The following is a 20532-nucleotide window of genomic DNA, read 5'->3' on the forward strand; positions in this document are numbered from 1 at the left end:
CGCACGTGACCAGGCGCTGGTAATCGAGCCCCGAGAGAGGGCGTCGGCAGCACCGGCCCGGCCTGCGGAGCCCGAACCCTCCTGCACGCGGGCGCGGGAGCCGGGTGGCGGCCATGGGCCTGGGCGTCAGCGCCGAGCGGCCGGCGGGCGGCACCGAGGGCTTCCACCTGCACGGGGTGGGTGCTCCGCGGCCGGGCAGGGGGTGGGTGCTCCGCGGCCCGGAGGCCTGGGCCTGCACGGGGTGGGTGCTCCGCGGCCCGGAGGCCTGGGCCTGCACGGGGTGGGTGCTCCGCGGCCCGGAGGAACCGCCCGAGCGCCCGCTGTGCAGGAGGCGCGAGCGTTCCCCGGCCGAGGGTGCTCGGTGGAGGCCCGCGTGCACCGTGCGGGGCTGGGGCGGCCGGCGGGTCCTGCGGCCCGGCAGGTCGGGGTGCCCGGGCGAACCCCAGCTCCGCCGCGGGCGCCCCGGGGAGGCGGGGACGGGCGGGTCCCTGGAGCCCGGGTGAAGGCGAGGACGGGGGCCTGCGGACGGAGGGAGGTTTGGGGTGACGCCGCACCTGCCGGGAGGTGGGGCTGGGACAGGTGAGAGGGGCAGGAGGGTCCCCGCGGAAGCACCGCTTTCCTCGTGAAGAGCCGTGGGCGCGGGGCCGCTGCGGGCAGGACCGTCAGTGCGGGCCCGGCTGTCGGCGGGGAGAGGCTGTGCTGTCAGGTCCAGGTGGGAGGGCTGGAGAAGGGGCTTCTCAAGGGCAGGTGGGCTCGTCTTGACGACCCGGGGTTGCTGGATTTGTGCGGGGTGGTGGGCTTTCTTGTGGACGTCAGGGTACAGCACTGAGGAGGAAGGGTGGGCAGTGGAGATCTCGGTCCAGGAGACTTTCCTACAGGCTGGATGGAGGGCCAAGGGGCTGAGGGTGGGATGGTGGTGGGAGCGAAGACAGGAGGGGCCTGGGGCAGGCACAGAGAGGGATTCCAGGCTGTCACTCATTAAAACAGTGATATTTGAGCACAGACTGCATGGCAGCAGCTTTCTAGGAACCCTGTTCCCTGGTGGCACAGTGATGAAGAGCTTAGGCAACTAACCACGGTATCGGCAGTTCGAATCCACCAGCCAGTCCTTGGAAATCATATAGAGCGGTTCTACTCTGTCTTAGAGAGTCGTTATAACCGTAGTGGGTTTGGTTTTTGGTTTTTTATTCTCGTGGAGCTTGCATTTGGACGTAGGCAGGGACAGAAGGAACTTAAGTATATGGTGGTGGTGGTTGTGTGCTGTCAAGTCGATTCCAGCTCCTAGAGACCTCACTGGGTAGAGTAGAACTGCCCCAGGGGGTTTCCGAGGAGCAGCTGGTGGATTTGAACTGCTGACCTTTTCACGGTGGTAACTGCTACGAAGGAAGATGACGCAGGGGATGAACAGGGATGCGTGTGTGCTGAGTTGGGTAGGTGGTCAGAAAAGGCCTGTGGTCAAGTAGTGTTTGAACAGATAGCTGGGAAGGAAGTAAGGCGTGGACCATACAGATATTTGGGGGAAGAATGTCCCTGCCAGTGGGAGCAGCGATGGCAGAGGCCCTGCACTGGCGTAGCACTTGGTGTGTGTGAAGACAAGCACAGAGGTGAGGCTGGTGTGGCCATGTGAGGAGGAGAGCTGTGAAGGAAGAGGCCAGATGGTGTAGGACTTTGCGTGTTGTCCTGAGGACTTAGGGTTTTATTCCAGAAGTTGGACGTTTTACGCGGAGGAGTGACATGACCTACTGACGTTTTTAAAAAATTGAAGAGGTGCCCTTCTTTCTGTAAATATTGGTGTTCCCACAGTGCGCTGAGTACACTGGAGAACTCCCTGCCCTGAGAGTTCAGAATAGTGGAGGACTCACAAGGAAGCAGCCGTGTAGGGCAGTGGTCAGGAACTGGGCTCTGGGCTGAATTTCCTGGGGTCAGATTACTGAAATACTGAAATCAGATTATTGTTCCACATCTTCAACTGGAGCTGTTAAAAGAGTTAAATGATAGGGAAGGCAGGTGGCATTGTCCCTTGGCACCAACCAGCCCTCTCTCGCTGTTAGCTGCTGTCCTTGTTGTTAATTATATACATGCCCTGCTGGGGGAAACAGGCAGGAGTGTCTTGAAAGCAACATGCGTTCTGGGGCTGCAGGGCTGGGTGTGATGGAGGGCCCTGAGAGAGAAAGAGAGAGACGCAGAGACAGAGACAGAGAGACAGAGAAGGACTGCAGGGCGGTGGTAGTTGTGGGCGTAAGGATAGGATGGAAGGGGCACACCCAGTTTCAACTGTGGAGCCTTGTGGGTGATGACAAGGCTCAGTGTGGGAAGTGGAGGACGGCTGGGCAGAGGACTGGCCGCAGGAAGTGGGGGTAGAGGTGCGGAGAGGGTCAGGCCTGGGGAGCGGAGGTTGGAGCCTCTGGACCTCATTAGTGAGAGGGCAGCTGACACAGTGCCGGGGAGTGTAGAGGGCAGGCAGCCGGGAGCACCCATCTCAGGGGCAGGGGCCTCAGCAGAGGGAATTGGGTGGCATGGAGGTGGCCCTGAGCGGGCAGAAGTACACTCCTCTGCAAACACGCCCAAGTTAGCTGTGATGAACTGTCCTATGGTTTACAAAAGACTCTACCCCCCACTTCTCCCTGGCGGGATAGGGGGCAGGGCTGGGGGCCTGCCTTGGAGACCTGGCCAACTCTTCCTGGAGCTGGTTGCTGGGCTCATTGGAAGTTTCTGGAGGTGCATGCAGGGGGCAGGGGGTGCTCATCTGGTGGTATTCCAGGAGGGAGTCCTCATTCCAGGGCAAATGGCCTTGACCTGGAGGCTCTGTGCTTCTCCTTCAGGCTCAGCAGGTCTCTTCTCAGAAGCCCCGCCCCTGTTGGTTTGGGGGCCCCAAGACTGGAGGGGCTGTGGGTGGCAGAAGCCACAGGGCTTGTCCCACAGGGAAGCGTCAGGAAGCTGAGGTCACAGGAGGGCAGAACTTGTGCCCAGTGGCCGCCCGAGCCCTGTGTCCCTGGGCCAGGTCCCGGCTGGTGCCTGATCTACAGGAGCCCACAGCCAAAGGCCTGAGGCGTGGGGCCCACCTTCAGGTCCGGGACCTTGGGATAAAGGCGTCATTGTTTCAGAGGAGCTCTGTCAGTAAGCCTTTGAGATGGATTTCTGGAACAGCCTGGAAATCTTGGAGGTGGCAGTGAGCTGGGGAGTTCAGGGCAGGGAGTGCCACCTGGCGGAGATGACAGGTGGGGTGGAGGCTAGGCTGTGAGGCTGGGGGGTGACTCCCCCAGCCCCGACCCAGGCCTCAGGGATTCGGCACTGCTCACCAGGCGCCATGGCCCAAGCTCATCCCTGCTCATGGGGTTGGCTCTCCTTGGCCTGTCACCCCAGGGTCTGAGGCCCTCCAAGGTCTGGCCACAGGCTGCCTCTCCTGGTCCTGCTTGCATCCTGGTTGTTCCATCCGCCACGTGTCTGGGCCCTCCCTCTCTGTCCACACCTGAACCTTCCTGGCTTTCTGCCGGCCTAGCCCAGCCCTCTGGCGGCCGCCTCCCCACAGGCCTGCTGCCTCCTGGGAGCTCTGGGGCTGCCCTGGGTTTCCTGTGAGGCATCTCTGGAAGGATCTGTGGATCGTATGCAGGAAAGGGCCATTTCCTAAGAGGAAGACTGGTGCCCAGGAAGGCAGCGAGGGGCTGGGGTGAACCACCACAGTGCCTGCTACTGGGCGTTGTCTGACGTGGCCTCCCCAGGAGAGGTCAGGCCAGGCACATGTCCTCACTGAGACAGGGGTGGCAGTGATGGTTTCTGAAATGGGGGGTGGGGCGGGGGCTTTGTGGAGTGTCAGGGGTTGGCGTGGTGATGGTCTCTGCCATGACAGGTGCAGGAGAACTCCCCGGCGCAGCAGGCGGGCCTGGAGCCCTACTTTGACTTCATCATCACCATCGGACACTCGAGGCTGGTGAGCGCCACCCCACTTGGCTTGTGTCCCTCTGTCCGCACAGGCCCCGCCCTGCTCCTGCCTCCCTCTTCTTCCACAGGCGGCCCAGCCTCTCTCCTCTTCCAGGGCTGGACTCTTGGGCGGGGCCACAAGGCCTATGGGGTCTGCCTCCTGGGGTGTGAGGGGTGCAGGGCTCTGGCCAAGGGCAGCTCAGAGCGGGGCAGTGCTGGGATCCTCTGGACCCAGAAGACTTTTTGCCTTGTCTTCTGGGGGTACTGAGGGAGGAGGGTTTGGTAGTGCTCGGCGGTGTTGGGCATTGGGTTGGCTTCAGGCCCAGGCCCCGCCTGTGGATCTGGGCCCACTCCACACCAGACCTGCCTGAGGGGCCTCGCGGGTGTGGGGGGCCTCAAGTCAGCCCCGCTGCCCCCACAGAACAAGGAGAATGACACGCTGAAGGCGCTGTTGAAGGCTAACGTGGAGAAGCCCGTGAAGCTCGAGGTGTTCAGCATGAAGACCATGAAGGTGCGGGAGGTCGAGGTGGTGCCCAGCAACATGTGGGGCGGCCAGGGCCTGCTGGGTGCCAGCGTGCGCTTCTGCAGCTTCCACAGGGCCAGCGAGCAGGTGTGGCATGTGCTGGTGAGTGGGCTGCCTGAGAGCCCCCAACCGCTGTGGCCAGGACTGTATTGGCAGGTGTGGGAGGGGACAGGGCCTGGGGGGCCAACAGCCATCAGCTGTGTGTAGTGAGGACCCCGTGAGGGCGGGGTGGGCTCTCAGCTCACGTCCAGAAAGGTACATCATCACTGCCTGAGCCGTGCGCCCTGCCCTCGTGAGTCCTGTGACTGGTCACGTCCCTTACCCGCTTTACATCTTGGTTTCTTAGTTAGAAAGGTGGGGATACCATTACTGGAATGGTGGTTGTACTGTGCCCCCCACACAGGCTTCCCAGAATGCTGCCGCTCTTATTAGTCTCTGTCTGTATATGTGATGTATACGTGTGTGTGTGTAATACATGTGTGTGTAAAATATAAATGTGTGTATATAATACATATATACGTGTGTATAGGTATAATACATGTCTGTAACGTGTATGTGTTTATATTATAATGGAAACCCTGATGGTGTAGTGGTTAAGTGCTGCGGCTGCTAACCAAAGGTTCGGCAGTTTGAATCCACCAGATGCTACTTGGAAACTCTGTGGGGCAGTTCTACTCTGTCCTGTAGGGTCGCTATGAGTTGGAATCGACTCAACGGCACTGGGTTTGGTTTTTTGTTTTTTGGGTGTATGATACGTACATATATGTGTGTATGGTGGACACGTGTGTATAATATATATCTACGTGTGTATGTAATGCATACGTGTATGTAATATGTGTGTGTGAAGTATATGTGTATATAAAATACGTGTGTGTGTAATACATACGTGTGTATAGTGTATACACGTGTGCACATACGTAATGCATGTGTGTGTACGTATATAATACATACGTGCGTGTGTGTATAGAGCGAGCGCCCTGGTGATGTAATGATTAAACACTCAGCTGCTAGGCAAAGCTTGGCAGTTTGAACCCACAAGCTGTTCTGAGGAAGAAGACTTGGCAGTGAGCTCCTAAAAGGATTACAGCCCAGGAAACCCTACAGCGCAGTTCTACTCTCATAGGGCTGCTGTGAGTCGGAGGGGACTTGGCACACACTGACATCATATACATGTATGTATATGTATATGTGGAGTTTTCTGTACCGCCTGTTAGGTCATGATACCTCAGTGGCCTCGGTTACAGCGTTGCCACATGTTGCTTAGTGCATGTTCACAGACACACGTGCCCTCATGACACGTATGCTCGTAGATGGAGCACAAGAGCTTGAATGCTCAGTCTTACCCTTGGTGGAAGGAGAGCGCTCGGAGCTGGAAATAGGCCGACTTGTTTTCTGGCCTCCTCTATTGCTCACTGACTTCCTGGGGAGCCTGGCCAAGTTCCTCCTTTTCGACCTGCCTCAGTTTGCCCGTGAGAGAAATGGGGTGATGATGCGAATTCCTGCACGTTTCCCAGGGAGACCGGAGTTTGGGAGAGCTAGGGTTTTCCGAAGGCTCTTTCTAAGGGAAGGGGGGTGCTTGCATCCAGTTCTGCAAACCCCACTCTGCTCCTGCCCCTTCCTGGGGTCTTTCAGCCACGTGCCTGCAGCAGGAACAGGAGTGCACCTGGGCACTTACCTTTACTTATTTCTTTCATCACATTAGCAGCCCTCTCAGTTGGTGCTACCTAGCTCACTTTTTTAAAAAGTTTATTTTTTTTACTGTGGTTTAAGTGAAAGTTTACGGTTCAAGTTAGTTTTTCATACAAAAATTTATACATTGTTATGTGACCCTAGTTGCTTTCCCTATAAGGTGACAGCACGCTCCTCCTCTCCACCCTGTATTTCCTGTGTCCATTCAGCCAGCTCCCGTCCCTTTCTGCCTTTTCATCTCGCCTTTGGACAGTAGCTGCCCACATAGTCTCATGTATCTGCTTGAGCTGAGCTCACTCTTCACAAGCGTAACCCGGTTTTAATTATGGGGAAGCTGAAGCTAAGAGAGGTTAAGGAGTGTGCCCACAGCCACACAGCTAGCAATTTGTGGAGCTGGGACTTGAACCCAGGGAGTCCAAACCTACAGCCCAGTGCTCTGAACAGGCCAGGTGCTGCCCTCTGCAGGCGGGTGTGGGCCTGGGGAAGCAGGGGAGTTGAGGGATAGGGTGGTGAGGTCTGGCGTGAGTCCCCGGCCTTAGGACAGAAGACTAGTGTCCTCCTCACTGCCTGGAGAGGCACCCCCTCCCCAGCGGCTAGGCCGATAGCTCGTAATTCTCCCCAGGACGTGGAGCCGTCTTCACCTGCCGCCCTTGCTGGCCTGCGCCCCTACACGGACTACGTGGTTGGATCCGACCAGATCCTTCAGGAGGTGAGGAGCCCCGGCATGCCCACTCCAGCCCTCTGGACGGGTTGTGGAGGATCGAATGCCGTCCATGGGAAACGTGGTCTCATTTGTTGAGGCTTCCAGCCCTAGTGCTGACAGCAGGGCTCAGGTTCTGTGTTTCTCATAGTCAGAGGACTTCTTTACGCTGGTCGAGTCCCATGAGGGGAAGCCCTTGAAGCTGATGGTTTATAACTCAGAGTTGGACTTCTGCCGGGAGGTGACTGTAACTCCCAACGCAGCCTGGGGTGGAGAGGGCAGGTACTTCCTGGGGTTGGAGGGCTGCAGGGCTGAGTGGGTGGGAACTAACCACTGGGCATGGGCCCCCAGAGCCCCATGGCGGAGGTGGAGTGCTGGGCCCTGGGTCCTGGGACTTGAGGCTGGCCATTGGTCCAGGAGGCACCATTTCCAGCCCCATACTGCTGATACTGGATGGAGGTGGCAGGGTGGGGAAGGCTTGGGATGACCACCGGATTGGGTGGTTCTGGTCTTCTGCAGCCTGGGGTGTGGGATCGGCTACGGATATCTGCACCGGATCCCAACCAAGTCCCCCAGCCACCACAGGAAGCCACCTGGTTCCCTGCCACCTAGACCCATCCCCCAGGACCCTCCTGGCCCTCCTGGTCTGGAGAGGAACTCCAGCCGGAGTGACTACATGGAGGTACGTGCCAAGTGTCTGCCAGCTGGGAGGGAGGAGGGAGTGTGGTGTTGGCAGAGGGGCCTGCCAGCCTGGACGAGAGAAGACTCTTAAAGCTACTCCTGGAGAGCCTCCAGGCAGCCCTTAGCAGGGCTGGTCTGTAGGGCCCTATGAGGCTGTGTCTGCTTCTAGGACCCCATGGGAGCAGGTGGCCGTGCCTGGGATCACGAAACTCACGTTTGGCTCTCCCGCCCATTGGGTCTGTGGGTGAGGGTGAAGGCAAGGTGCTAGCTGTCGTCCTGGTTTATGAGTAGGAAGGTGAGGTCCAGGGATGGGCAGAGCCTTGTTTTCTGCCTCATTGGGAGTCTGGTAAAGCTGGGCCCAGCCAGGCCGGGGGTGGCCAGGACTGCAGGGGAGCACCAGCCCTACCTTCACGGCTGTTGCACAGGTCCCCTGAGAGCACTTTTGGGCACCAGGCTGGGGCCTCGGGGCTGAGCCGGGTGCATGTAAGGATTGCCCTCCGGGCATGGCTGGGTCCTGGGTCAGTGATGGGGGCCAGGTGGGCACCTGGGGCTTCTCAGGAGTGGGAAGATAGGATGCCGTGGCTTGCTGCACTTAACCTGAAGAGGGGCAGGTCACCAAGGCCGTTTTCTCTCTGCAGGTAGAGCTGTGTTTATGGGGCAAGGGCGGCTGGTGGGGGGCTGCATACCCCTCTGGCCCTGCCTTTGGGCACTGTCCTGACGGCCCCTCCGTGCTCCCTCTTCTTCCCTGGCTCCATTAGGCCCTGCTGCAGGCACCTGGTTCCTCCCTGGAGGCCCAGCTCCCCACACCTGTGAGTCCCCCCCAGGGTACTCCAGACCTCAAGGGACCTCTGCGTTCCATGGAGACTCCGCTGCAGCCTCCCCCTCCGCTGCAGCGAGTCATGGACCCAGGTACTGGGTAGGCCCTGGAGGAGCCCTGGTGCTGACATGGACCCAGGCTCAAGCTGGACTTGGGCAGCAGTGCCAGAACCTTCCTCAGGACCCACTGACCCGTTTTTCATACAGCTGAGATTCTTGCAGACTGTGCCATCCTGCATACAGTGGGGTCCACAGTCTAGAGAAGATGGGCAGCCCACTTGGGTCACACAGCGGGTTGGGGACAGAGCAGAGTCTGGGCCCACTGCGCTGTACCACTCTGTGATGCCCAGCCCCAGGCCCCTTCTTCTAGACACAGGCAGCGGGGACTTCCCAGGGGCTGCAGGGGTGTCACCACCTAAGGGGATTAGTCTTACCCGGCAATAGGGCAGGTGGGCCTGGGTCGGCCAGCAGTCAGGGCTTGGTGCTATGCCCTTTCACAGGCTTCCTGGACGTGTCGGGCATCTCCCTCTTGGAGAGCAGCAGTGCCAGCCTCTGGCCCAGCCGACCCTCCCCCACAGGGCTGACCTCCATAGCTGCCTCAGCCTCGGGGCCCGAGGACATCTGCTCCAGCAGTGGGTCTCAGGAGCGGGGCGGTGAGTGGCTGGCACCTTCTGGAGCCCTGTGGGAGGGATCCCGGGTTGCTGGGAAGGCTGCCTTGGATTCTCACTTGGGTGAGAGGTTGGCTTTTGGGCTGGATACAGCTGGACAGTATGTTTGTGCACTAGACCCCCAATCTGCCATCAAAGCCTCTGGTGGGGGGCAGGGTGGGGCCATGTTTCAGCCCCAGCCTCCTGTTTCAGGTGCAGCCCAGGTAGGGTGGGATGGTGTGGTGTTCAGCCCTAGCCTCTGTTTCAGGTGAGGCCACCTGGTCCGGGTCTGAGTTTGAGGACTCCTTCCTGGATGGCCCAGGCGCCCAGACCCAGCTGGACCATCTGCCTCAGCTGAGCCTTCCCGATAGCCTCACCTCTGCAGCTTCACCAGAAGACGGATTGTCTGCTGAACTGCTTGAAGCTCAGGCTGAGGAGGAGCCGGCAAGCAGCGACAATCCTGATTTCAGGATGGAGACTGAGGGGGCAGCTGGCCAGGCCCAGATCTCTGCCCCAGAATAAGACCCTGAGCAGGAACAGGCCCCTGATGGCATCCCTGGAGCCCAGACATGTGACATGCAGGTTCCTGCTGCTGGGGGCGGGGGCTCGTGTTCACTCAGAACCTGCCCCTGATCTCCACATGACCCCCCGTGTTTGTTCTGTCTGGTGGTCCTGGCTTTGGGGACTCCGGCACTTGTTTGAAGGTGCCCAAACAAGTCCCCTGGTGTGGGAGAGGGCTGGGAGCAGCATCCCAGATGAAACACGTGCAGGAGTCAGCGTAGGAGAGGAAGATCCTTTGCTGCTTGGGTGGGCACAGAGCCTGGGTGGGTTGAGACAGGCCGCCCTGGGGGAGGGCATTCGGCTCTGGACCTCCAAGGCCACTGTGGCTGCCCAGGAGGTGGTGGGACAGGGGGTCTGTATGGAGCATTGTCCTGGCTGGTGGAAGGAACCCCCAGCCCCAGCCACTGACTGCACCATGCACTTCCCCATGTGTCCTCAGCCCGGCCACGCTGTCACCACCAGCTCAGGCTGGCCAGCGTGTGCCAGTCACAGGGGAGGACGTGTCCTGGGGGTGGGGGTAGGGGTGCGGCTGGAAGTCCTGGCTCTTGAGCAGAAAGCCACCTGAGGTTCCTCTTCCCCAGGCCTGCCCACCACACATCTGTGCCCTGCATGGCGACTGTCAGCTCCCAGCCTCGGTCTCCTAAACCACCGATCAGCCAGCCCCGCCCCAGAGACGAATACAGCTGTGTTCTTCCCCTTCCACCTGCCTGGGTCTCCTCACCCTACAGGGCATCTAGGGGCCTGGACAAGCACAGGAGTGGCTGTAGGCCTTCTGTTCTTTCCCATTATGTCGGGGAGGCCGCTTCCCCTGCCCTGTCCCCAGGTGCCTCTGCAGGCCTTGCAAGGCTAGGCTGGTTCTGTTCTGTCCCCCCCTGCAGGAGGAAGGGGGCTCTGCCCAGGGACGGCCCCTCACTGTCTGAGGTCCTCACCTCTCTGGCCAGGGCCCCCACCTTCCCACATACACTGCTCATTCTCAGTGGCCTTGCATAGCCTCTACGCACTCACACCTGGATGCGTAATTGTCCATACTTCCAGGAACCCAGAGCTCTGTCAGGTTCGCAGGATGAGGACTGTCTGCTCTGCAGGGCACGCTGGTGAGCAGAGACTAGTATCTGGAGGAAGGGCCCCAAATTAGTGAACGCCTTGAGTTTTAAGCACCATGTCAAGCCTACCAGAGCAGTTGATAAGCCTGCAGAACCGTGAGACACTGTGTCCAAGGCCAGTGCTGGAGTCTGGGGGCTCAGGGTCTGTGCAGGAATCCAGGAAGCAGAGCAGAACCACCACAGGACTGTCCTGGGCCAGCTTCCCTCCACTCTGTCGCCCGGTAGTCTCCCCAGTCACCGTCACCTAAGGGTGCTGCTGCTTCCCTCTTTCACTCCCCGACCCCAACACAAAGGAGGAGGTAAAGTGGGTATCAGCACACATTATTTCCAGGGTGAATGCAAAACGAGAGGGTTCCTTTGTAATCTGCAGTGAAGGAAAATGACAAGTGAAAAAATAAATATGTACAATGAAATATTTTAACTAAAGCCTTTATTCTGTACAACTGTGAAATACATATTTTTACCCTTTTGGCATTGCAGACTGTCACATTTTCTGGAAAGTGATAACTAGTTTGATTGGAAGAAGGAGAAAACCACAACCATGCTGGGGGTGAGGCCGAGGACACGAGGGGTGTGGATGCCCCTGAGGTTTGGCCCAGCCGGCAGGTACCCGGCAGAACTCTCCACCTCAAGCCCCCCTCGTGCAAACGGGGCTGGCAAATGAGTTACAATATTTACGGGGTTTTTTCTTTTTCCTGCCATTAATTCTTAACTATTGTTATAATTGCTAAAAAAAGGTGCACCAAAAGTACACTGCTGTATCCAAGAACTCCATACAAAGGACTTAAAAAAAAAGCCAGGTCGCTCGCTTGCTGCAGAAGGGAGAAAGGCCGTTTCATCTCACAGGGAAGGCGGCCAGGTCTTCACTGGCTTCTCCAGAGTGCAGGAGGCAATGCCTGCCCCCGTCCCGAGAAGGCGGCCAGCAACGAGGGAGCCCTGCATCTGCAGCTGTGGGTCAGAGCGTCTTAAATCAAACGCCTGGGCCCAGGTCCACCCGCTGCCCCCTTCCCAGCCCCTCCCCAGCCCGGCACCGTGGGGACAGGCAGCACACAGGCGGGGGAGGAGCGCCCTCTGAAGGCACTTGTACTCCTGGCTTCTCAGGACAGCTCGTCCTGCGTGGGCTGTGGGGTGGACCGTTGATCTATCCCAAATACAAATAACCTGGGGGGCATCCAAAGGATTTTCTCTGCCAAAAGTTAAAGTATTTATCCCCAATAAGTTATATTCTGTACAAGATTGAAATGACTATGAAAGCTTTAAATTGTTAGAACAGTGAAAAGACGGCTTGGACACAGGTACAACAACAAAAACCTGCATATAAAACTTTGGAAAAACAAGTGTGTATACTTCCAGGGTATGAATGTCAGATCAGGTCACTGTGACACCCCTTCGCTGTGATACCATACGTTTTAGGCAGCATCCAAATGAAATGAAAATTCCATCATGGTCTTAAGTTTTGACAGCATCAGGCTGCTCACCCAGAGCAAGAACCTAGGTGTCAGTTGGCTCCGGCCGTAAATCAAGCTGGACGCAGTGCCGGAGACGAACAGCTGTGCTTCCCTGGGACTGGGGTGGCCCAGGGCATGGTGTGGCTGCGACACCGCAGGGCCCGGGAGGGCGTGCTGCGGCCGGCAGTCAATGTGCTGTGGTCCAATACCTGGGATTTCAGCAGCTCTCCCTGCAAGAGCACGTCTGAGGTGCGGTACTAAAAACAAGCCCAACGTTAACCGTTGTGAAACGGGCTGGCTCTCCAATCGTGCAGCAGCAGATTACCATTAAGTTTTAACTGTCCGTGTATGTGACAACAATTTGTTATCGACAAGCCTGGAAAAAGCCTTCGCAGCTACTGCATGAACGGAATGTACCCTTAGAAAAGCTAGAGCATGTGGACTGAAGTACATCTGAAACACAGTGACACATGGCCTGACCGGTGCTCTTTACTGCGTGCTAACAAAGACACAGTCCCTTGACACAGGAGGAGGACGCAGTCTGCACTGGCCTGTCATCAGTTCTGTACATCGCGCGGGACAAAGTCTACCTGGGGGTGCTCTGCGCTTGGATCCTGCCTCCCCGGGGATGGTGTAATCTATACATGGAGACTGGTCTGTATGTTACATCTCAACTGAAAGGCAATCCTGGTCCATACCAAACTGGCGTTGGAAGCCTTGCTCCCGTGGGGACTCTTGGGCGTGGAGGCAGGTCAGTACATGGACACTCACTCAGGCACCCGGCACCCTTCACGTTGACTTCTGCCGGTAATGCAGGGTGAGGTCACCCCCACTCTTCCACACAAAGTGCTTCACGGTCCGGAGGTCCATGTTTGGATCTAAAACCTGGGCAGCAGAAAATAAATGACATTTCTGAAGTCTCTCAAATCTAATACCTGTATCTGCTAACCCAGGGCCTCTCAGGTGATCCAGCTTGTTCCCTCCCCTCCCATTCCGGCGGCCTGCTCTCGCTGACAGCTTCCACGCGTCCAGGTGTGAGATCAGACACAAAGAACAACCGCAGCTGATACGGCTCTGCAGAAACACCAGGCCACCTCTCAGCCACCCCTGAGAACAGACAGACCTCAAGTGCATCTTGACTTAAAAAAGCTCTGTCATTTCTCCACCCACTTGCACTCAGAACCTTTCACTAGCATGGCCTGCTCTGTAGATCGAGCCTACCTGTCTGTCCTCGGACTGAGACATTCGCATGTCTGTGTGTGCACTTAGGTCTCTACACGTCTGTCCTCAGACTGAGACGTTCACGTGTCTGTGTGTGCACTTAGGTCTCTACACGTCTGTCCTCAGACTGAGACGTTCACGTGTCTGTGTGTGCACTTAGGTCTTTACATGTGTGTCCTCAGGCTGAGATTTTGCATGTCTGTGTGTGCACTTCGGTCTCCAGATAGGAGCTGTAGGTGGGCTGACGAGCCCTCCACGAGGGCCACAGGTAGGTGTGAGACCCAGGGCTCCTTAGGACCTCCCTCAAGCAGGAGCCCCTCGGGCAACAGATGTGGGAACCATAATCACACCACATTATGTAGCTATTTCTGATAACACCGGCACCAAAAAAAAAAAAAAAAAAAAGGGGCTGTGGTCCTCAAATCCACTCACCTGGTCCTGGCACAAAAGTTCAATTTTCTCCTCTGCCAACACGGCAATATCCTCTTCTTTTTCCTGTTCTCCTGGTTTTTCATTATTCGAAGAGCTAGTGGTTTGAGACTCGTTATCCAAGTTGATGATTTTCTCATAAACGTGTTCCATTACTTTCCGGACTTGGAGCATGTCGCTGGCAGAGAGTCTATCTCTGTAAAAAGTAAGGGCAGACTGGGACATCAGGAACTCACTAGATATGTCCCTTCCATATTATTTTTCTTTGGTGTTAGCAATATATAAAGAAAAAACATACCCCAGAAATGCAAACCAATAAATGGGTTTTATTTCCCCTAAATGCTTTTCCGGAGCATGGGGAAACTAAACACCTGCCGATAAGCAGAAACGCATCCCCTGGAGGCGGCGGCAGCCTCAGCTTACCCAGGGTCCAGCACTCCTGGTGCCCATTTCTCCCTGGGCCAGCCCTGCCATGCCTTTAACTAGCACCTGTGAGCAGACGACTCCATCGTGGAGACCTCAAGTCTCAACCTCCTGCCTGAGCTCCAGACTCACAAACCCAACAGCTGGCTGGGTGTTTCCAGCTGGATGTCCCACAGGCACGCCCAACTCTGCACACCCAAAGCTAGAGTCATCAACTTCTTCACCCTCAAGCTTGCTTCTCCTGTGTCTCCAACGTCAGTCAGTAATGGTCAGTCCAAGCAGCTCAGGCTCAAACTCTGAAAGTCACCTTCGACTTCAGTCATTAAATCTAGCTGAAGTAATGCCTAAGGCTTACTTTACAGTAGTCCAGTGTGTGTGCATGTGTGCAAGCGTGCGTGTGCGGCACGTGGTGGGGAGTGGGAGGGTAGGAGGAGGTATAGCTGAAGCAACAACGTGTGTCAACAATCACTGAAGCTGTTTGATGGCTCAATGGGGCTCATGATCCTATTCTCTTTTTGTATATGTTTAGAATTCATATAACAAAAGGGTTTCAAAATTAGCCTTAATGATTTTACTTACTAGGAAGTACCCACCGTTCACGGTTTGGCATCTCGGGTCTCTCTGGGCCACACCCACGTCTGCTCTCCATGCTCTGGTGTTTGGTCACTGCCCACTCCCCAGCTCAGCAGGCAGAGCCAGCGGCCACCAAACTGCTCATCACCTTTCCCGACTCACTCCTAGTGTACCCTACTCCTCCCTCCAGCCTGGGCTCCAGCCACACTGGTCCTCACTGATTTTCAAATCTTGTGTGTTGTGTCACCTCCACACCCTCATCTGACTCTTTCTGGGCCTGTAATATGTATCTTTGGAAGTTCTACACATCCTCTACACATCCAGCTCAAAGTCATTGCCTACAAGAAGCCTTTCTGGAAAGCTGCAGTTTTAAAATCTGTCTCTTTCCCTGTTCTCATCATACCCCAAGTTTCCGCAGAAGCAGTGATACACTGGCTACCTCCTAGGCTGTGGATGACGGCAGGAGACAAGATCCAAGCCTTACTCACTTCTACACACAGGCAGCCTACCACAGGAGGTGCCACAGGGGGTACTCTGTTAAAACTGTATAAACTTTCGGTAGGAAAAATCAGCCTCAGATCTGGTACTTGCTGTTTCTGCTCCAACAGCAATCATAAGGAATAAGAATTCTCTCTGACAATTACCTAGATTAAGGAACACATGATACTACATTTACTTACTTTTTCAAGGTTTTTGCTCCTGAAGACGCGTGAGGTTGGAGGTAGAAAGGAATTTTGTTGAATTTGGGCATATTTTTCTGAAATATCACAAGTTAAAAAGGTATAATAGTGCCCATTAGTTGATTAAAATAATATCAATAGGAAAACACGATGTACGAGCAACGGTTTTTTACCATCAATGTGACTTTCTATGAAATATAATAAACTATCAAATTCAAGAAAATTAACCAGAAAACTAATGTTCAGTTTTATAATAAAAGATACATAAAGACAAATTACATGTAACAGCAGTGGCAGAATGAAGAGCATGGCTCTCCTCAACAGTACAAGGTATTAAAGGAAACAAACTTTATTTTAATTATTTTTAAGCCATAGAATCCAAAATCTTAATTCTACACTAAAATATTGGGGCTGATGCCTAAAGGCTCAAACAAAAAATCAAGCATCTTGACAGAAAACCACAGATTCACCTTCGAGCACAGCTACGCACTCTACACTGGTGAGGCCCGTCTGCCAATTGAAGAGGGTAATCTGGTCCCCTCTCTCTTCTCCCTCTGACGTCAGAGCGAGGACTAAGGTTTTAAGCAAGAGTGGCCACTTCAGCCAACCACCTAGATGTCTCCCATGAAGTAAGCCACATACTTAGATGAAGGGTAAAGTTAACCGGCCATTTTTTCTCGGGGTACTAACCCCTCAGAGCCTCCGTGTCATATCCTGTCTGGATGCCTCCTCTCAGGAGTAAGTCATAGCCTAAAGTCAGCACTGCATCCCAGGTGAGTTTCACACTCAAAGGAAGTAGTGGTTTATGGGGAGCTCGGACACAGAGAAGACCACAATTGGATGTCACACTGGCTTTAAGTTCTCAGAGGCATATCTGGGACAGAAAACACATTTTCTGATGGTTCTAGAGATTAAATCCCTTTTATATGGCTTCAGGAATACACAGAATAGGTCCACAGCACGTCGGAGGCCAGCCACAGACCCACGGTATACAGACGGTCAGTAGATGATAAAGAGCATTCCAATAGGAGAAAAAGGATGGATTATTCAATAAACCGTGGAGACACTGCCTATCCATTTGGACAAAGTCAGAATCCTACCTCCTACCAAACAAAAGAGTAAGTTTTAGCGAAGACCTAAAGGTAAGAATGGCCACGAAGGCACTAGAGGAGAGCGCAGGAGGCTATCTTTGCGATTTGGAAGGAAACACCTAAGCCAGACAGGAGATTAAGTCATAAAGCAGCAATCTAATTATATAAAAATTACAACTTTTCGCCCGGCAAAAAATACTACAAACAAAGTAAAAATTCAGTTGAGAGACACACTGAGTCAAGGGTTAATATCCAATATAAACAGGTCCTACGATCAGCAAGAAAGGCAACAACCCAATAGAAAAATGAGTAAATAGCAGGCAATTCACTGACGAAATACAAACGGCCGATGTGAAAAGATACTTAACCTCACTATCAATTAAAAAATCCACATTAAAACAATGAGACAGTATTTGTCTCTTTTTTAGTAAAGACTAAGAAACACCCAGCGTTGGTGAGGTGCGGGGAGACGGGCAGGCGTGCACTGCTGGGGACAGTGTGGCTGGTATGGCCTTTCTGGAGGGCCATTTGGCAATTTCTATCAAAACGGAAAATGTGTATACCCTTTGATCGAGCAATTCCACTCGTAGGAATTTATCCAAAAAAGTACACAAAGATACAGGTACAAGGACGTTCACTGCAGCGTTAATTGTAATAGAAAACACTGGAAACAACCTAAACGTCCACTAATAGGAAATCGGTTATTTATACAATAGAGTACTACGCGGTCATTAAAAAGCAACAATCCATACGCAGACATGAGGAGATGTCCAGGGTATGTTTTTCAGTGGAAAAGACAAGCTGCAGAATACTGAGTTTTTTGCAGAATAAAATGAACTATACCCACACGTGTGCACACAATATGTGCTTATGCACACGTCAGGAAAGTCCTGAAGGCTACCACTAAACCGCTGCACTGTCACGCCTGGAGAGTGGGGAGCAAATGGGGGAGGAGTGACCGCGGATGGGTTGGGGGCCTTCGCTTTGTTCATTTGTTATTTTCTTTCGTCAGTATATTTTATAATTAAAACCAGTGAAGGCAGACGTAGATACGGAAATAACAATACTTTTTTCTGCAACTTTGGAATTGCAGGGAAGCAGATCCGATTCCTCCTGGCAGTCTAGGTTTTAAAAGGTTAAGGTCTAAGGCAGCCTTAATTCCTTCATGATGTAGAAAACATAACAGGGCAAAGTGTACAGTCTAAGGCAGCCTTAATTCCTTCATGATGTGGAAAACATAACAGGGCGAAGTGTACAGTCTAAGGCAGCCTTAATTCCTTCATGATGTAGAAAATATAACAGGGCGAAGTGTACAGTCTAAGGCAGCCTTAATTCCTTCATGATGTAGAAAATATAACAGGGCGAAGTGTACAGTCTAAGGCAGCCTTAATTCCTTCATGATGTGGAAAACATAACAGGGCGAAGTGTACAGTCTAAGGCAGCCTTAATTCCTTCATGATGTGGAAAACATAACAGGGCGAAGTGGGCCGGGGGGCACTTACATCCACAGTGATGTCAATTACCCATTGTGGCACCGTCTCGTTAAGAAGCATGGACTCAGTCTCACCCCCGGAGTCTCGGCAGAGCAGCCTAAACAAAATCCACCAGGTCTTAAGTGACATGACAGGCACAGATGGCAAAACCCCCGTCGGCCAACGTCAGTGGGAGGGAATCTTAGCTCGCTGGGATAACCCCACCTGACAGCTGAGGAAACAATGCAGCCAGGCAGGGTGACTCATCCAGCTAAAAGGGAGAGCGGGCCCTGAAACACAGGCTAGCAGACTCCGAGGCCAGGCTACGCCACAGCTGCCTCTCTGAGCCCTCAGGTGGGGACAGGCAAGAACTTCAGAAAGGGCCCTGGCCAGCGCAAGGGGGCTCAAGGTGTTAAGGTGTTTATGGTGACCAAACTCTCAGGATGCCATCATAAGGGAAGAGCATTCTACTCTTAAAGGCAAGACAAGCTTTTCTTACTTCTGGAACCTAGAGGGGACTCTAGCAAGCTCTCCCTCCTGGTCCCAGCAGGGCTGTGGTGGCAGCGTTCAGATGAAGATAGTCCAGCCCCCCACTGCTGGGCCCATGGAGGACTGCCTGGCACCTCAGCCCATCTTGCCTGGCCCAATCTAGGAGAAGGCACCTACCCCGATCTCTCCTATGGGCAAGACTTCTAGTGATGCCTCCTGTTCCCTAACCCTAGCAGTCATGCTGGCAAAGTGAGAGAAAGTGAGAATTTTCTGTAGAAACCACCAGAGATGCTGCCTCAAGGCAAGGCATCTACCTCATTCTAAACCTAGAGGTTCGGCTCTCAACTCAAATGCCATCTAACAGCATCAGATACTTATCTCGTGGAGGCAGAAAAACCTCCAGGTCCCAGGCGACCCTGGAAACTGATACACACCTTTCAACATCGGCTTGAACCAGTGCTTGTTAGGAAATGGGGGGCTTTCTCCGTTGGGCCTCGGCCCTCCCCTCTGTACCTGAAGAGCGTGCGGCCTCCAGCTTCACCAAAGATGACGGGTGTGTGGGGGGGCACCTGAAAGTACCCATTTCCCTTCTGCACTCGGTTCTCTTGCTCCCCGTTCACTAGGGAAAAATGGGGTTAGTGTCCAGAGTTAGTGCAGAAATCACAGATTCTAAACTGTTTCCATGGGCTTCAAGGGTCACAAGATTTTCAAAGTCAAAAGTCCTGTAAGTCACCCAGAGTTAGAAATAAAGGTAAAACACAAAGTTAAACTCCTGGAAATAAGAAATACAGTGACTTGACGTACTCTGTGAGAAATGGTTATACTTGGAGGATTTTAATAAAAGATGTGAGATTTGAAATAAAAACGCAACCAGCCGCCTCGGCTATAGGGAGGCCTAGTCCAGCCTGTTTATAAACGAGTATCTGTTTTCTTTGGTAGAACCATGTTACGGATTGAGTTGCACTCCCCCACAGTATATACTGAAATCCTAAGGCCTGTACCTATGGATGTGATCCTTTAGGAAACAGGGCTTTGTTGTTATGTTAATGAGGCCCTATCAATGTGGGGTGGGCCCTAAACCTAATCACTTCCGAGTTATAAAAAGACTTCATCAGACACAGAGACACACGTGGGGGCAGACAGACACGGTGTGAGAATCGGTACCAGACACCAGGAGAGAGACTCACAGAAGGCACCAACAGGGCCGAGGCCCAGACTTGGACTTCTGGCATCTTCAACTGTGAGAAAATGCATTTCTGTTCTTTGAAGCCACCCACGTGTGGTGTTTGTGTGACTGCATCACGAGGCAACTAAGACAGCAAGTTCAAAAGAATTTCTTCAGCAAAAAAATATGTTCAATGGCAGCAGAGGAATCAGTGAAAAACAAACTTCTTAAAGGGGCCATAATCTCATTTTTACTGTTCTCTGAAGATTTCATTTCCAGTCTTTGTCTGTAATCTTCTGACCCAAGTACAGTCCTAAATGACAATACCCCAACTCATTCTCGAGCAGCTCCCTAACCACACTGGAGTCACGTCACCCTCTGAAATCCTGCAGCACTCTCTGAGCCTCACCCACAGCACCGTGCACTTCACCTTATCTCTTGGTGTTTACGTGAGTCACGGTCCTACCAGCATGCCAGACCCCGTGGTGGGACGGAGCCTGCCCCATGATCTTTATTACCCCCCCACCATAACTGCCAGCCCCCTTGGGAGAAAGCCCACCCCCTTATGTTTATTACACACCCCCCATAACTGCCAGCCCCCACAGGACAGAGCCCACCCCTTATGTTTATTACCCCCCGGCCCCACCCCTGCAGGACAGAGCCCACCCCCTTATGTTTATTACCCCCCGGCCCCACCCCTGCAGGACAGAGCCCACCCCCTTATGTTTATTACCCCCCGGCCCCACCCCTGCAGGACAGAGCCCACCCCCTTATGTTTATTACCCCCCGGCCCCACCCCTGCAGGACAGAGCCCACCCCCTTATGTTTATTACCCCCCGGCCCCACCCCTGCAGGACAGAGCCCACCCCCTTATGTTTATTACCCCCCGGCCCCACCCCTGCA

At 54.1% G+C, this 20532-nt stretch overlaps 2 protein-coding genes across 5 annotated transcripts in view; one reads left to right on the forward strand and one right to left on the reverse strand.

Annotated features, from left to right (window-relative positions):
* The first annotated feature begins 20 nt into the window (after positions 1-20).
* On the forward strand, positions 21-9496 carry GORASP1 (golgi reassembly stacking protein 1). 2 transcript variants are annotated; one of them, XM_049870744.1, is made up of 9 exons: positions 21-176; positions 3848-3928; positions 4340-4543; positions 6753-6839; positions 6982-7112; positions 7350-7512; positions 8270-8420; positions 8828-8980; positions 9243-9496. In XM_049870744.1, exons 1-9 carry the CDS (start codon positions 114-116, stop codon positions 9494-9496), a joined length of 1287 nt encoding a protein of 428 aa, XP_049726701.1. In that variant the 5' UTR covers positions 21-113. The 2 variants fall into 2 exon arrangements, with proteins under 2 accessions (XP_049726701.1, XP_049726702.1); XM_049870745.1 differs by having other exon boundaries at positions 4340-4429.
* A 1555-nt stretch (positions 9497-11051) lies between these two features.
* WDR48 (WD repeat domain 48) overlaps positions 11052-20532 on the reverse strand; it is a 56193-nt gene continuing 46712 nt past the window's right edge. For 2 of the 3 annotated variants that reach the window (XM_049870743.1, XM_049870741.1), the window contains 5 exons: positions 18978-19083; positions 18006-18093; positions 15413-15489; positions 13740-13932; positions 11052-12971 (listed from right to left, as the gene is read on the reverse strand). In XM_049870743.1, the coding sequence (XP_049726700.1) occupies positions 12876-12971; positions 13740-13932; positions 15413-15489; positions 18006-18093; positions 18978-19083 (560 nt within the window). In that variant the 3' untranslated portion in view covers positions 11052-12875. The remainder of the gene's footprint in view (positions 12972-13739; positions 13933-15412; positions 15490-18005; positions 18094-18977; positions 19084-20532) is intronic. The other variant, XM_049870742.1, reaches the window with a different exon arrangement.

The sequence above is a fragment of the Elephas maximus genome, chromosome 27 (genome assembly GCF_024166365.1).
Source record: "Elephas maximus indicus isolate mEleMax1 chromosome 27, mEleMax1 primary haplotype, whole genome shotgun sequence".
Classification (NCBI taxonomy): Eukaryota; Metazoa; Chordata; class Mammalia; order Proboscidea; family Elephantidae; genus Elephas; species Elephas maximus.

Bases quoted from the DNA above. Each gene is read 5' to 3' on its own strand.
- GORASP1 (XM_049870744.1), top strand. From the start codon at position 114: ATGGGCCTGGGCGTCAGCGCCGAGCGGCCGGCGGGCGGCACCGAGGGC. The intron at 6,840-6,981 runs GTGAGGAGCCCC...TGTTTCTCATAG, and splicing joins CCGACCAGATCCTTCAGGAG to TCAGAGGACTTCTTTACGCT. The intron at 7,113-7,349 runs GTACTTCCTGGG...GGTCTTCTGCAG, and splicing joins GCCTGGGGTGGAGAGGGCAG to CCTGGGGTGTGGGATCGGCT.